We start from the raw sequence: 17,515 nt of genomic DNA, 5'->3' as shown, positions 1-17,515 counted from the left end.
TAAATTAATTCTATCAGCATTCACTAAGTTCGACTTCCATTTAAGTTTATTTGCAACTACTTAATACATTTTTTTTTACATTTGTGTGCAATTTTCAAATACTTCTATTCAGATCTCCATATACAATTGTGGTTAATTTACCAGTGACTTATTCTAAAACCTCATGTTAGTTCTCTCAGTATGTTTAATTAAAGAGTAATCTTAGGTGAGCTGAGGAGGGATCAAGTGTCTTAGCCTTCTGGCAGCAGAGTTTCCAACATTGTTTATTGCAGTGTTATACATAGATACAAACACTGCTGCCATAAACTGCTAAAGACACAGAAACACTTCTGAGCCCCTATCAGCCTAACTTTCTTTACTATTAAAGGATATCAATAAATCAAAGCAAAATTGACAGCAAATATATATAGAAGCAAAATGAATTATGCATAAATGTGCATATTATTTATTATTTGGAACCACAGGGTGCCATGATGGACGGGGAGCTATAACATCCGCATTGAGCCCATTTGTCATGTCACAGATTATACAGTAGCAGGATTTCAATACACTGGTGAATTGGCTGTAGTGACTTAGCCTGTGAAACTCACATTGCAGCAACTAAACGTGGCCCTATTCTGTAAACATACTTTCTGATATGTGATCATATCAACAGATAGATGAGAACATGAAATGCTTTATTTGCTTACCAGATTTTGAATTCTGAACTTCACACTTTGAAGTGTCTGAACTCTGGATATTCTGAAGCAGCACAGACCTACAAAATAAAAAACATCTTTGTACATCTATATAAAATCCAACTATCATTAAAAACAATTATAATTCCACTTGCCTTGTTATGCATTTCAGGAGTCACACAGGCCATTGCATTTGCTCACATACATTAAAACACACACTAACCATAGATTTTTGTCTCACTCTCAGAGCCAGTATACGCTTTATTCTTTTGCACTCACTGCCCACTTCCTGCATATTCGACTTCTGACATTCATTCACATGACACCAGCTTCAAACACACACATTCTGCTACCAGTGCGTTTTTTGCTCACCTGTAGCTCTCCTCTGCGCGCACACATCGGCTGATATTTATGTTCCAGGCACAAAAGGGATCGCGTGCAAGCACACAGTCAGCACATGAGCGATATTTACTGCAGTCTGCAAAAGGAAGCTGCACTAGACCAGCGTGGGAACCCGCAAAAAGGAGAGACTGTGGGGAGAGAGAGGAAAAGTTAAAGGCGGAACGGAAAAATATCAACATAATATCAACATAAAACATGCTGCTTACATGAAACAAATATCGATTGGACTAAAATAGTTTTTGTAACCCATGGTGGGGAGGGAGGGTTGTCAGGTAGGATCTAAAATAACCATACAGATTCTAATTTCTTCTTCAAGGGACATGAAACCTTTTCATTCATGACTGAGCATACAATTTTAAATAACTTTCCAATTTACTTGTATTATCAAATTTGCTTCATTATCTTGATATCCTTTGTTAAAGAAGTAGCAATGTACTACTGGATGCTAGCTGAACACACTGGTGAGCCAATAACATGAGGCAGCCACCAATCAGAAGCTCCTGAGCCTACCTAGGTATTAATTTTCAACAAAGGATACCAAGAGAAGAAAACAAATGAGATAAAAGGTAAATTGGAAAGTTGTTTAAAATCACATGATCTATTTAATCATGAAAGAACCATTTTGAGTTTTATGTCCCTTTAATATGTTTTACCCATGCGCTCAGACATATTACTAAACATTCTATTTAAAACTGAAACGTATAAGAGTGCATTATAGTTTTTAAATATTCAAATTTTTGGATTGCACACATTGGGCTATTTTACGAGTGGCGCACAAGCGAAAAGGGGATTATGTGTCTGGCTTTTCGCTCGTATTACAAGTTAAAAGTAAACGCGATTGCTTGAACGCAATTGAAGTTTTTGCACATCGGGTTAACATGTCCTCAGAGCTCTGGTTAACGGTTTTGTGAAACAAAAAAACAACGTGCAGTTTCACTCATAGCACCATCTATAAAGGCTCAAAGATTTGAGGTCTTAAGTGTTAGGAAAAAAAAAAAAAATCTAAATTAACATTTGTGCACAAAAACCATCAGATATATATAGAACATATTCTGCTATGTTAAAAATATAGGAATGTGAAACATTCATAGTTTCCTGTCGGGCTAGCGCACTTGAGAATATGCAATCGGGTTTGTGCACCAGTAGGGTGTGCTCCATTGAGTTTTATGAGGGGAAAAAGGTTACGTGCAATATCCTAGGTTCAGCTTTTTATGCGTGTTGATTAGCGCAAGAGAAAAAACAGTTTACTTTCAACCGATGATTCGAGCGCAACCCGACGCATGCAAAAAGCTTACTTCTAAGCGCAGTTAAAGGGACACTGAACACAAATTTTTTCTTTCATAATTCAGATAGAGCATGCAATTTTAAGCAAATTTTTAATTTACTCCTATTATCAATTTTTCTTCATTCTATTACTATCTTTATTTTAAAAGCAGGAATGTAAATCTTAGCAGCCAGCCCATTTTAGGTTCAGGACCATGGATAGCGCTTGCTTATTGGAGGCTTACAATTACCCACTAATAAGCAAGCATAACCCATGTTGTCAACCAAAAATGGGCCGGCTCCTATGTATCACATTCCTGCTTTTTAAATAAAGATAGCAAGAGAACAAAGAAAAATTGATAATAGGAGTAAATTAGAAAGTTGCATGCTCTATCTGAATCATTAAAGGATGACAGTTGTCATCCCCATGCGCCTACATTCAAATACTACACCTGCTCAGATATCTGGCGGCAATGTGCATTAACAGCCCTTTTAACATTCTCCTTTGCTGCACTACATTATTCTTTACACTGAAGGAAAATAGAGTATTTTAACAAACCTGAAGACTAGAAATTGCATGTATTATAAGGTTTTACAAATTCAAATTAATATCATACTAAATTTGAGAATATTTTCCCATACACATTTATATATTTTTATTTTAAGATAAAAAACATTTGGCATACAGTGTGAAATAATAGTGATCTTGAAGAAAGAGAGAAGAGAGAGCGAAAGAGAGAAGAGAGAGCGAAAGAGAGAAGAGAGAGCGAAAGAGAGAAGAGAGAGCGAAAGAGAGAAGAGAGAGAGAAAGAGAGAAAGAGAGAAGAGAAAGAGAGAAGAGAAAGAAAGAGAGAAAAAAAAAAAAAAAAAGAAAGAGAGAAAGAAAGAAAGAGAGAAAGAAAGAAAGAGAGAGAGAAAGAAAGAAAGAAAGAAAGAAAGAAAGAGAGAGAGAAAGAAAGAAAGAAAGAAAGAAAGAAAGAAAGAAAGAAAGAGAGAAAAAAAAAGAGAAAAAAAAAAGAAAGAGACTTACGTTGCGCGATGAAATGACCAGGCTCTGCACAGGGTAAGGCCTGTCAAACACTTGAAGTTCTTCAATCACATGGACAGTAGAACCTAAACTCACTGCTTTATTCACCCAACCATTACCTGTAAGATAAGAAATGGTGAAAAACCAAAAAGACAAGAGTCCATCAAATCCAATCTATACAGATCCTATTTGATTTAAAAGAAAGAAGCTCTAATGGACATTAAATATTGGCCGATATGTTATATTGCAACACAACAGAAATGTCTTAAATTACAAGGTGATTACTGTCCCTTTACCAAGCAAATAAAGCTATTTTACCCCACCCCCCCAAAAAAAAAAAAAGATTCTCTGTAGTAGTAGTAGATTTATTTTTCTTTATCTAAATTTTTAATTTTCACTTTAGTGGCCCTTTAACAGAGGTCTTGTGAGACACTGGTGAATCTACTGCAAGTCTATAGCGCCAGAGGTGCATTGTAGGCATGATTATTTTGTGTATTATTTAGAATATTGGCATGATTATACACATTTTAAACCTAAAGAGACTGATTCAAACACTACACTATTCTAAAAATTCTTTATCCCATTAGTTCAATTAATCAAAAACTGGAACCTTTGAAAATACAAAGAATACCAATTAAACAATCCGCCTTGTCAGCTAAATAATAAAAAAAAAAAATCTTTTTAACAGATTGTAGATAGAATGTAAAAATATACGCCAGCTGTATTTGCTGTGTCTTATAAAACATTACATCATTTTCCCCCCTGTTTATATAAAATAATTGCTGCAAACATCCCATAGATTTAAAAATAGGTTTTATTATCCAAAAGGATAATCTGAAATGTAATGCATTTTTAAAGTAAGGTATACAAGCACAAAACCTTAGGAAATGTTAAGACAAAAAACAATTACGAGTGAATTAAAATTTTTAAGCCCATTAAATACAGTGTATCTGCATAATCATCAAATGCATAATAGCACTTAGCTTGAATTTCAAAAGAGTAGAATTTTTTTTTTCTCTCAAATTTCAAACTTAGTTTAATTTTCCTTCCCACCCTTGTATCATGTGACAGTCATCAGCCAATCACAATATGCATATACCCCCATATGTTGTGAATTATTCTACATGCTCAGTAGCAGCTAATGCCTCAGAAAGTTTTCATATATAAAAATTGTGCATATTTTGATAATAAAAGTGAATTGGAAAGTTTTTTTTTAAAAATTGTGTACTCTATTTGAAGCATGAAAGTTTAATTTTGATTTTCGTCTTCCTTTAAAGCCAGAAAAAGGTGCCTGGCTTATCAATATTCTAGATGGCTCCTAAGCTACAACATGCTTGCATCTTCCAAACAAATTTTGAGTTCTCACCTGTTCCGACAAAGAGGACATCATATAACTCTCCATCCAACCCTTTTGTTCTATGCACTGCCAACTGGGTAAAGTTTGCTTCCTTCCTCACCAACAGAGGGCGTCCATAAGTCGGAAAAACAGATTCATCCATTAGAGGGTGTTTCTTGGCAAAGTTGAGAGTGTTATCCGGAAGCTCTAGTGAGCTGGAGACTCCATGATGCCTGTGCCAATCTGTGATACACTAAAAAGGAGAATTTACGTCAGAATCATCTAAATCCCCATTCATAAAATGCCATATGTCTATCTATAAGCAACTTTCAAAAGCACCTCCGATGCCATACTTCTATGTGTTCCTAACATAAAAAAAGTGAAGGATGTTATTTAGTCCAATAGCAGTCCTGTTATTGGTATGAACAAAATGTTATTGCTACTTGAATGTGTCTTTTGGTATTTCAGCAATTTGAAAAGGTCAACACTGTGTTCAGCTACAATGTGTTGGGCTATCCTTGACCCTGAATAGTCACCTTAGCTTTAACCCCTTAATGACCACAATGTACCCTGTATGTCACTGGTCGTTAAGGGTTTTTTTCAGGACATAATAGCACAAGTCTAGCAAGAACACGCTATTAATGCCCTCCCTCCAGCAGGCTTTGTGGAATAGAGCAGTCTCAACGCTGGTGGCAAGACCGCGCTATAAAACAATCACGTGCCAAAAAAAGGCCAGCGACATACAGGGTACGTCGCTGGTCCTTAAGGGGTTAAAAAAAAAAAAAAGGCACATTAAACACATTTTACACGCATAGGTAATTCCCCACCTCCCTCTAGTTATAGGTGACGCCATGTTTAAATCTAGATTCCCCAGCAATTCAGTGCTGAGGTGTCTGAAGGAGAGTTGCTGCACATATGCAGACACTTGCAGTGAAACCTAACTTCCAAAATGGTGACACCCATAATTAGAGGGAGGAGCATGAAATGTATTTAGTGCCCCTTTAAATCTTACTTTAAATATAAATACCTGATATCACTAGTATAGCCAACAACAGGCAGGAAACACTTTGAACACACTCTAATAAGTATGTGTCATTTCGTCAGAATAATTAAAATGTAAAATATATACAAGCAAACAGAATAAAAAAAAATAAAAAAAATACCATATTTAAGCCTAAACATCTTTGTGGAATTTAATATTTCCTCTGAGCAAAAGATTAGAAGCAAAAACGCATGCAAAATATGAAATGCATGGAAATGCAAGTCTAACAACAAAGTTTAAATAAACGGAACAAATGGATAACGGTGGCCCCTGAGTAATTGTATTTCTCATTTGAAATTTATCAGGTATAATAAATAAAATGTAAAAGGCCTTTTTGAACTGTAACAAAATAAATAGGGATTTTTAAAATGCAAGTGTCAGCACTATGCCAATTTTGATGTGTATATATATAAAAAAAAAAAAAACACACACTTATTTTAGAACATATTTTAAAATTTCTCCACAACATTTGTGGCTAGGTAATAGGGACTCGGGCGGTAGACAGGGCCATGTTGGAAGGGGCGGTATAACAGGTGAGATTATGGGAGTGTCTTAGGGACATATGGCTGCCTCAGAATGACAGTGGGACAAAGCTCGGAATTAGGGATTGTCCCTCTCAAATTGGAACAGTTGTGAGGTCTACTATATACCCCCCCTGATTTTCTTACACTTCTTGTCTCATAAATCCAGAATAGATCATCTTGAAAGATGCTAAGGCAATTGAAGGAGAAACCTGTGTAGACTATAAAATCCTTAGCATATTCTCTGAAAAGCTATAATCTACTTTAATCAACTTGTTTTTCTCTAGGACTGGTATAACTATAACTATATGGAATGTTCTCAATTCAGTTGCTGAGATTTGCATATAACTACATTTTACATTACTGTGAAATAGTCTTATTATCTTCAATCAGCGGCCAAAGCAAACCTAATATCCAGGGCCTATTTTAAAAGTTATTTTTGCAAGGTCCTCTTCTTATTAGAGGGGACAATGAAAAATGTATTGTTAATAAAAAGTTTTTTTTTTTTCTAATAATGGTTTTCATGTTATTAGTACCAGAACATCAAGCAGGCATAGAGAATATAGATGGGTTATTTTAATCCAGGGTCTTGAAGAAAACCAGAAACTTTAAAATAAAGTTCAAGCAATAGAGAGAAGGCAGATAATGCAAACAGGAGCCCATAACACTAAACTGCTACTGCAAAGAAACAAACTGGCGGGTTTTAGGTAAGTAGAGAGAGAAAGAAGAAAATAAAGAAAAAAAAGAAGGCTTCAAAAATTGTAATCACAGTGACACACAAGGGACAAAAATCTTGTTTTCTCTCATGTTTTAATTACTTGTTGCCTCTTGAGTTGAGGAAGGTATTTTAGACAAAAATAAATAAATTTTAATGCTACAAGTGGCAGTCAAAATGGACAGCTCTGATAATGCCCCTGTATATGACCCACTCACAAACCCAGTGACATCACAATCTGGGCTGCATATGGCATCCAATCACAAAAAGCTCACTAGTTGGATTCAACACACTCAATGCTATACAGCAGAGTGCCTAGATGTAGTCCAGATTGTGATATCATCAGTGGGCGGAGCTTGGCAGCCATTTCAAAGTGGCCAGAAACAATATTCATTTTAAAATAACTTTTTTTTACCATTCTTGCTGCATGATATAGAAAGGGTACAGAAGGCTATTTGCAGCTTATTCTAAGGTAAGACTTTAAAATGACTAAGGTGTAGACTGTCCCTTTAAATGCATAAGTAAACAACTAGTTATCTAGTGTCAGCAATACAAAAATGAAATGCTCTAAGATTTTTGCGATAGAGTGTCCTTCGAGTTCAGTGTGGATTTCAAAATTCTTGACTGAAATTAAAAACTAGCCAATATTTTGTGCTGAAGACAGGAATGTGGCTCAGTCGTGTAAATTTTTTTTTTTTTTTTAAAAATGCATGCGGCAGTAGCTATACTTACAGATCCAGGTCTGGGGCTTGGCACAGGATCAGAGTATCTCCCCCACTTCTGGGCCTGCTCTCGAAATTCCTTGTAGGGACCATTGAAAACCCTCTGGATGTCCTGTATAGAGTACTGACAGACGGCCGACACTGCAGCTTCACCCCTGTAGGACAGACACAGTTTACAAAGAAGTAAGAGACATGGACCTAAATCAAATACGAAGGGCTGAGAAATCCAGAAAGCCAAAATATTTTATCTCAGGGTGCACATTTTTGTTAAGTCTGTATATACAAACATCAGTCACAGGCTCCACATAGTCTGTCTGGCTTTGGACTTTTATATAAGTTTGTCAACTCATGCTATAGGCCTCAAATCATTGTGCATGAACTTTACATACCCTGCTTCACTGACATATATACAGTAATGTCTAACACTAATTTATTGTAATGATAGACTGTAGCGGAGCTTGGTAGTTACAATGCTAGTTTGTGTTAAATAGCTGCCAAATTGAATAGAATGCTCCCTCAATGTAAAGCATTATGTCCTGAAACTGTTCTGAAATACAACCACAGCTTTTAAAAGGACATTGAACTCAAAAATGAAATTGCCCATAAAACGTTTTATTATGCACGGTAAGGCAAATTGTAAAATGTACTTCTTTCTAAAAACAGCCTTTAATGTGTTCCTAATGGTCCACTTTACATACTGGAGTGTATTTAATTGTTTGCGAACACAACCTTTTCATTTATTTTGTTATTTGAATAGCTGATTTTACCTGTAGAAACCACCACCTACACTGAAAATATGAACAAACAATTTTCTGTAGAAAAGCTTTGTAAACATACCATAATAGCACTCAAGCTCCCAGTGAGGTGTAGGAGAGATTTTAGTATCTGAAATAGCTGGCTGTGCCCCAGCCATAAATAGCAGGTCTGCTTTACCTGCAGGTTCAGACCATTTTTATATACATGTCCCTCAGAACAAGCATGTGATCGGTTTAATGACCAAAAAGTTATTTCAAATGCAAAAACAAAACACACAGAGACAATGTCCCATACATTTAATACTCTGCTAAATGTAGCCACCAATTAGCAAGCACTACACAGGGTGCTGAACCAAAAATGGGTCAGCTCCTAAGCTTTACATTCCTTCTTTTCAAATAAAGAAAAAATAAAAATTGATAATAGGAGTAAATTATAAAGTTGCTTAAAATTGCATGCTCTATCTGAATCATAAAAGGAAAAATTTGGGTTTCATATCCCTGTAAAGTAATGATTCAGATAGAACATGCAATTGTAAAACAACTTTCCATTTTACTTTCATTATAAGCTTTTCTTCATTATCTTGATATCCTTTGTTGAAGTTTAGGCTCAGTAGCAGCAACACAGCTGGGAGCTAGCTAAACACATCTAGTGAGCCAATGACAAGAGATTTATTGGTGCAATCACCAATCATAGTAGCGCTTTGCTGCTCTTATTTGAAGGAACCAATCTGTACTTGTTACTGAAGGAGACCCAGCTAGCTACAATCATCCCACATTAATCTCTGCTAGAGCCAAATGTGTGGCATGGTTAGGCTTACTAAACCTGCCAAGTTCTCTTTAAAAAAAAAAAATTGAGTTTTCAAATTATGACTTAAAATATAGGAAAAGGGAGCAAAACAAAAAAGTAGACCGAAAAGTTGTTTTTATAAATAAATGTTCTATATTAAAATATCAAAAAGGGTTTTGCTGTCCCTTTAAATGGGTTTTGTCCTGGATTGCAAACTGCTTCTAACAAAAAAAGGTTTTAAAACATATTTTTATGCATGGTTTTGCAATGCAGTAATTGCTTATGTATATTACGTGTATTAAAATGGATAGAATGGGTAAAAAAAAAAAAAAAAAAAAATCTAACAGGTAAACGGTAACTCACCAGTGTGCCTGAAACACTGCAAAGAACTGTGTGGAACGCCAGGGGTCAGAACGCAGTGTGAACACAGACTGGATAAGGTTAAAAGTCAGCTGTAGCTCAGGGATGGAGCAAACTAATCGTGCTTTTAGAAAACTCGTCCATTTCCTTTGCAGAGTACGTGCCCCTCCCAGGTCCCCCTGCAAAATACATAAAAAAAAAAAAATGTAGCAATTTCTTAAAGTAGAGGAAAAAGACATTTATGTAAACAATGTTAAAATGTCTTCCTATCTTCATAAAAAGGAATTAATAAAATAGTATTTGATGTGATATGAAACATAAGATGCATAAATAAAAAGAGAGAAGCAGTCAACCTGGGAACGAACAATAGCATAATACAGGGCTCGACAAACCCAGGAGCCTGGGAGCCACTGGCCCCTAGAATTTTACCCGTGGCTCCTAACATTTTGGGGTATTCTCCATATATCTATATACAAATCCAACTGTCTGGCTCCTAAAAATATGCCTGGCTCCTTAATATTCTTACTGGCTCCTAATTTCTGAACATATTCGTCAAGCACTGGCATAATAGCTTGTTCTATGGTTAGTTACCACCCTAGAAGCAGCCTCTTTTTGCTCAACATGTGCCTTTCACAGAGAACAACTTTCCTGTAGCATATCAGTCTGAATCTGACTTAACAGCACAGTCCAGCCCCACACTAGGTGGAAACGTACGTCTGGGGTTTTGCCGTTTCTCTCGTTCAGAGAGGGATTGCCTGGTATTTCGGGGCTGGACTGTACTGTTAAGTCAGGATCAGACTGATATGCTACAGGAAAGTTCTTCTCTGTGAAAGGCACATGTTGAGCAAAAAGAGGCTGCTCCTTGGGTAACTAGCCATAGAACAAGCTATTATGCTATTGTTCCTTCCCAGGTTGAGCGCTTCTCTCTTTATTTATGAAACATAAGATGTCTAAAAAGTTTATTTTACACTTGAAAATATTTATTAAAAACTTTAATTTCGTACTGAACTAGTATGAAACAAAAAAGTACTCAGATAACTACAGAATTGTCATATTATAACCGAAAAAGAATTTGAAAAGACCAAGCATAGTACCTTCCTAGCTCAGGAATAAAAATAACAGTTAACATAGATAGCCACAAATCTAACATTAGTACAAAAGACAAATACAGGAAGACTTTTGCCCATTTTATGTTAAGTGATTCTATTAATCATAATAAAAAACACACTTATTAAACCTTTTATAAACTAGATGCAGCTATAGAACATAGATTCCTTGCCCATTTCTCACCTTGCAGACACGTGCCACCCGTGACACCACCTGCTCATTAGAGCAATCAAATTCTAAAGCCCGCTCAGTGAAGAAAAAATAGATCTTGTCATCGTCCCCAAACTCACTCTCTTCACTTTCAGGGATGTGAGCAGAGCCCACAAAGTTTGGTTCTAAATATGCAAGAGAAATTAAATTGTGAATTTGCTAAATACGGAACAGAAAGAAAAAAAAAAAATAGAACAAAAACAAGCAACAAGAAAAAAAAAGCACTTAAAAACGGACCACTCAATGCAGTAGAATTGCATAATTAACAAGTGTATAATAAAAAGAAAATTATTTAACACCTACTCTGATTTTTAAATAAGCAGTAGATTTTTTTTCTTGGAAATTTTTCAGCTTCCTGTATCATGTGACAGACATCAGCCAATCAAAGACTAATATACATATATCCTGTGATCTTGTTCCCCAGATATTGTTTACATAAAAGACTGTGCAAAATTTGATAAAGGAAGTAAATTGGAAAAAAAAAAAAAAAAACAAACAAAAAAAAAAAAAACACCTCTTAAAACTGTATGCTGTTTCTGAATCATAAAAGTTTATTTTGACTGGAGAGACCCTTGAAAGTGATCGTAAATTATACAAATCTGCAATGCTGCAACTGATTAACATTTAAAAAAACGAAGGGACTTTCATTTATAAAGTTATTAATTTAACATTCTTAAGATAGAATGCAAGTTTAAAGGTTTATATCATGCTGCTGTTCCTTCCCCTTTTTTCTTCCAGTCACGTTTTAACATCTTCCAATGAGAAGCTGGGCCAACAGGCATCCTTTGAAGACACACACACACGCCCCTTCATCGGAGATTGCATGCACTAAACATTTTTTTTGAATCAGAATAACATTGCAGAAGCGCATATTGACAGGTATATATGCTGTGTCTATGTTATTCTGACAATATGATACTTTGTTTCTGAAAGACTCCAGGGAATCTAGTGCATGCGTGTCACTGCATGCAAATAAGAATACGACAACTCAAAAAATCTTTAGAGCATGCAATCTCAGATGAAGGGGCGGGCGTGTGTGTGAAGGGGCGGCATTCTATCTTAAGAATGTTAAATTAATATGACTTTATGAAAGACCCTTTGTTTTTTAAATCAGATGCAGCATTGAAAATTCGTATAGTTTACCATAACTTTAAATAAATAAGACTATGAAGTACGGAAAGATTAATCAGGAATAAGTCACTAGGGGAGACAAACTCAAATAATTCTATAATACATATAAAAGAGCACCATCTTTTACGTTAAAGTTGCTTAGATTTATTTTGAAGTGTTGTTCCATTTCTAGGGATGGGCAAATGTTTCTAAAAATTTGAAATTTAAGAAGTATTTTGATATATAAACATTCGAAATTCGAACGGATGTAACATTCTATTTTCGAATTCTTAAATAAAATTAGAAAATATTAATTTGAATGTTTACCTATGTATTCATTCAATTTCGAAATGTAATATTCGAATTCGAAATAGCATTTCTAGTCTACAACAGTGTTTAATAAAAGTAATATTCGAATGCTACATTCGATTTCGAATGTCCCATTCGAATTCGAAATAGTATTTCTAGTCTAATACTGTGTTTTTATAAATGTAATATTCAAATGTCACATTCGAATTCAAAATAGTATTTCTAGTCTACAACTGTTTTATAAATGTAATATTCGAATGTGACATTCAAAAACTAAATAACATTAGATAAGAACAAATTCTTAAAAATTATATTAACATTCTATTATGTAAAACGAATTTCTACAATTAAATTCGAATTCGCCCATCTCTAGTTATTTCTAGAGACAGGCAGCGCTTTAGGTGAGCAAGACAACTAATGCAGCTTGGTTGGTAAAGACACTACCCATAATCTTAAAGGGAAATTATACACTCATTTTTTCTTTGCATAAATGTTATGTAGATGATCTATTTATATAGCCCATAAAGTTTTTTGTTTTTTTTTTGTTTTTTTTTTAAAAAACAAAAGTATAGTTTTGCTTATTTTTAAATAACATTGCTCTGATTTTCAGACTCCTAACCAAGCCCCAAAGTTTTATGAGAATACCGTCAGATACCTTCTCCAGCTTGCTCCCGTTTGTGTAAAGGGTCTTTTCATATGCAAAAGAAGGGGGAGGGTCTTATTTCCCACTTGCAGTGGGCTTTCCAACTACCTTTTCAACAGCGCTAAACTGACAGCTTTTAAGTAAGTTTTGAAACCGTTTTATACTGGATTTTTATATCAGTATCTGTGCATCTTATTCTTTATAGTAGTGTCTATTACATGCAGTTATATGAAAATGAGTGTATACTGTCCCTTTAAGAAAAGAAAAAAAGCATTTTTCCCCAGCAGTGCAAGTTTTATTATAAGAGGATAGATATATATTATTTTTTTTTAAAAAGGAGATGGAAAAGGGCACCTATGTACATAATGGATGAGTGTAAATAAGACGTTTGTTACAGAGCTAATAATGTGTATAGCACAAGTGTTACTAAAGAGCCGTAGAGATACGATAACCAGAGATAAGTTTACATTCTCACCATTCAGCCATGATGCCAAATACTCAGTTTTCATGCTAATAGACTGTCCCACATTGCGCAATATAACGGGCTCTGTTCCTAAGAAGTTGTTTAGGGTTGCAGAGTACAGGGCACCATCTGCAAAATACAAAAATAATCTTTGAGATAAGTGTTTGCTGCAGTCTTTGCTTATTGGTAATAAACAAGATCAGACCCTTCCAAAAATACTTAAAAAGCATGTTGAGACGCACCTACAATAAGCCCTGTGTGACCCTTAAAGGGATCATAAGGACACTTTCCCTTTCCATCTTCCAAATTTTCTGTGTCTAGCATAAACCCAGGAAGTTCCTGAAAAGAAAAAAATAAATTATAGATTACAATTTCTGTACACACTTCCTTTTTTAGAAATAAATCTGTGTGCATCTCATAATGACAAAAGGTACAAGCAGAATTAATTTGAAAAGGGACACCCAAGTCAAAATTAAACTTTAAAGATTCAGATAGAGCATGCAATTTTAAGCAACTTTCCAATTTACTTCTATTAACAAAATTTGCACAGTCTTTATATATTTACTTTGAGTCACCAGCTCTTACTGAGCATGTGCAAGAATTCACAGATATATGCTGGCTGTCACATGATACAGGAGAAGTGGAAATGGACAAAAAACTTGTCAGAAAGTTCAGACCAAGTGCTTATTGCATTGTCTTTTTATCATGCACTTGATGCTTATGCAAATTTACTGTATTTACCGGTCCTTTAAAAACATCAAATGCTTCAAAATGTAGTCAGGAGAAAACAAACTAAAAGAAGAGGATCAGGCACAGGACCTGTACTTACTATATAAGCACACTTTGGCTGAAATGCGTAAGTGCCACAAGTGATGAGGTGAGTCCGGTTGTACTCTTGTAGAAATCGTATATAGTTAAAACATTCAGTCTGCATCAGAAATGAAAGTGTGTTAAAAAAAAAAAAAAAAAAAACACAACAACAACAACACACCTTTATAGATGTATGGATTACATATATTCTCTTATCCAGCAAGCAAACATATTTTAAACACACACATGCATAAAGCGCAGAGAAAATTACATAACAAAATGATTAACACAATACATAGAAAGTCTGACACACTCTTGCAAGCACATAGCTAGATTAAAAGTAAAATGAGAGTCCCTAACCTAAAGCCACACAAAAAAAAAAAGTAATAGTACTCTGAACTGTTTAGATGGTAATGTGTCTTTATTATTACTACTGCATAATGAAGCTAATTTTTTTCTATTTTGCAAAACTTGGCATTGTATTTCAACTGAGTTCACAGCTTCTAGGCATGCTCCAGCAGATAATCCCTATGCATTTTTGCATTCTACCAAAACAATAGATATAGATACAGCCATAGAAGGAAATGTGTGGGGGGGAGTTAGAGCTTTGCAATTCAGAAACTAAATAGAAAGGGTTAATGGCAAGGCACTGCAGTATACAATTTGCAGGTAAATTAAAGTACATATTTTATTTAGTCTCTATCTTAACTTGTTTTATGTCCCTTTAATAGCTAGATTTAAAGTAAAATGAAAGGGTCCCTAACCTAAAGCCACACAATGCAGCATTCAACCAAAACCAATGAGATACAAACAAGGGTGACACAGGCCCTTTGTAATTTCCCTAGACACATACAAAAAACAGATATGGACTGCACTTTCAAAACGGACTGGGTACATAACCTTCTGTGTTGTGCTAATAATTGTGCTTTGTAATATTCCATATGGAATTTGCACAGAGGCTTGTCTCGGGTTAACCGAGTCCCTGAAAGCTGTGCAGCTGTCTGAGTGCTGGTAAGCACCTAGGCGTCAGGTTTGCGAGTTTTGCAGGGTCATAGGATGTGTACCAAGTCCGATTTGAGAGTGTTGTTCATTTCCATGTATTGTATGTGTCTAGGCCTATCGCCATTTGGCCAAATGCTGTATCTACTCTTCCATTTTGCTGTGCGCATGCAAGATCAGCAAATAGAATTCCAGCGAGTCCCAGAAAAATAAAAAATAACTTGTATTCCTTGTTAAAAACACATGGAGAATAAACACAAACAGCGTGTAATGAGAATAAAAGACAACGCGTTTCAGCACGCAGCTGTAGTCATGGCTTGAGGTGTATGTAAAATCAGCCCCTTTAAAACAGGTAAAACAAATCTCATTGGTGCACTGTATTATGACATCACTAATACATGTTAGTTCTTAAAGGGACACATATACCAACTTGCACATTCTATAATCATATTACTATGCTCCTATATATTGATATTTATTTTAACCCTTTTTGAAAATTACTCCTATCAAAATTATATTATAAATTATACACCGTTCTCTTATGTTATTATAATAGATAGGATCTCAAAATAGGAGCCTTCATTTTTATTAGTGTTCTTTGAAGAATACTAATTGAATCCCTGTACCACGATGATTATAAATTAAAACAGTGTTTAAAATAAAATTCCATTTAGAACATATATTTTTATCATTGCACTATAAATTGATGGATAATATACATTATTCCCAATAATTTATCAAGCCATATTCTGTGTTCAGGCCTGAATGAACTCTTGTACATAATTTAAAAAATCCCCCAAAAAATCCTGTTTATTTAAGATTCTCTCTCTATCCCCTCGTCTCTTGGGTTTCTGAACTTGCTCAATGTAGCCTCACTGCAGCCATGTTTCTGAGCAAAATGCAGCACCAAAAGGTGCCGTTGAGGTACCAATTGAGATGGAAGACAAATGTCCCCTAAAAGGGACACTCAAGTCAAAATTAAACTAATTCAGATAGAGCATGCAATTTTAAACAACTTTCCAATTTACTTCCATTAAAAAAAGTGCAGTCTCTTTATATTTAAACTTTGAGTCACCAGCTCCTACTGAGCATGTGCAAGAATTCACAGAATAAGTGTATATGCATTTGTGATTGGCTGATGGCTGTCACATGGTACGTGTATGCAATTGTGATTGGCTGATGGCTGTCACGTGGTACAGGGGAGTAAAAATAGACATAACTTTTAAAATTGTCAGAAAATAGATCTACTATTCATTTGAAGTTCAGACTAAGTGCTATTGCATTGTCTTGCATTTGTTTATTATGCAAATCTACTGTGTTGACTGGTCCTTTAATACGTGATATTAAAGGGTAGTAAGACCCACATATTGGACCTGACATGATACACAACATAAATGGAGGTGCAATTTAAACATCTCATAATAGAATAAGTTTTACCAGTCTCCATTGATGTAAACGTATTGGCAACCTCAACAGTCACACCTGTACATACCAAATGAATATGGCAGACTTTTTTACATAATATATCTATATACACACACACACATATATATAGAAAATAAACAACTTTAACAATAGGTGCCTTTTAATGTGAAGTATGTCTGAGGAAGGGGATAAGTATATATATATATATATATATATATATATATATATATATATATATATATATATATATATATATATATATATATATATATATATATATATATATACACACACACACAGGAGAAAAAAAAAAAAAAAAAAAAACTATGTGCATGTGCCATTTTCTGTACTGCAGTACTAGACATTTACAAGTTATGAGTATCTTGAGTTTATGATGTATGATGTTACACTGAAATAGATCTATATAGATTAGTAATTACCAAACTCATTATTACAGTTTAGAGTTAGAAAAGCGATGGAAAGAGGGGGGGAGGGAGTGTTTAATGATGACAAAGCACTCCAATTTAACATACATAAGAAATACTCTTAAAAGATTAAAACAAAAAAACTAGCAGAGCTTTGATGTGTGTATGAACACAAAACAAATATTTGCTTATCCCTTTGTCTTGTTATTTTATTCACTTTTAAGAACCTAATGGTGCCCTGTGGCAAGCTGCTCGGAGCATGACACATACCTGATTACTTTTTCCCTTTTGGGCACATTCTTCCTTCTTTTCGATCGGTGCCTCCCACACAATCTGATGAGGAACATAAATATTACTCAGGGGTTACAAAAGTGACACACATTTTATATTATTAGATTTACAAAGTG

The 17,515-nt window shown here is 34.8% G+C and overlaps 1 protein-coding gene across 1 annotated transcript in view; it reads right to left on the bottom strand.

Moving 5' to 3' along the window:
- SEMA4C (semaphorin 4C) overlaps positions 1-17,515 on the bottom strand; it is a 44,084-nt gene that overhangs the window by 2,294 nt on the left and 24,275 nt on the right. The window contains 11 exon segments of the mRNA XM_053717815.1: positions 690-757; positions 1,050-1,207; positions 3,373-3,488; positions 4,736-4,958; positions 7,716-7,860; positions 9,611-9,786; positions 10,898-11,049; positions 13,462-13,578; positions 13,692-13,788; positions 14,279-14,377; positions 17,379-17,441. Coding sequence (XP_053573790.1) covers positions 690-757; positions 1,050-1,207; positions 3,373-3,488; positions 4,736-4,958; positions 7,716-7,860; positions 9,611-9,786; positions 10,898-11,049; positions 13,462-13,578; positions 13,692-13,788; positions 14,279-14,377; positions 17,379-17,441 — 1,414 coding nt within the window.

This window comes from Bombina bombina, chromosome 6 (assembly GCF_027579735.1).
Source record: "Bombina bombina isolate aBomBom1 chromosome 6, aBomBom1.pri, whole genome shotgun sequence".
Lineage (NCBI taxonomy): Eukaryota > Metazoa > Chordata > Amphibia > Anura > Bombinatoridae > Bombina > Bombina bombina.
Note: the sequence above shows the minus strand (reverse complement) of the source record. Positions and strands in the feature narration are given on the sequence as shown.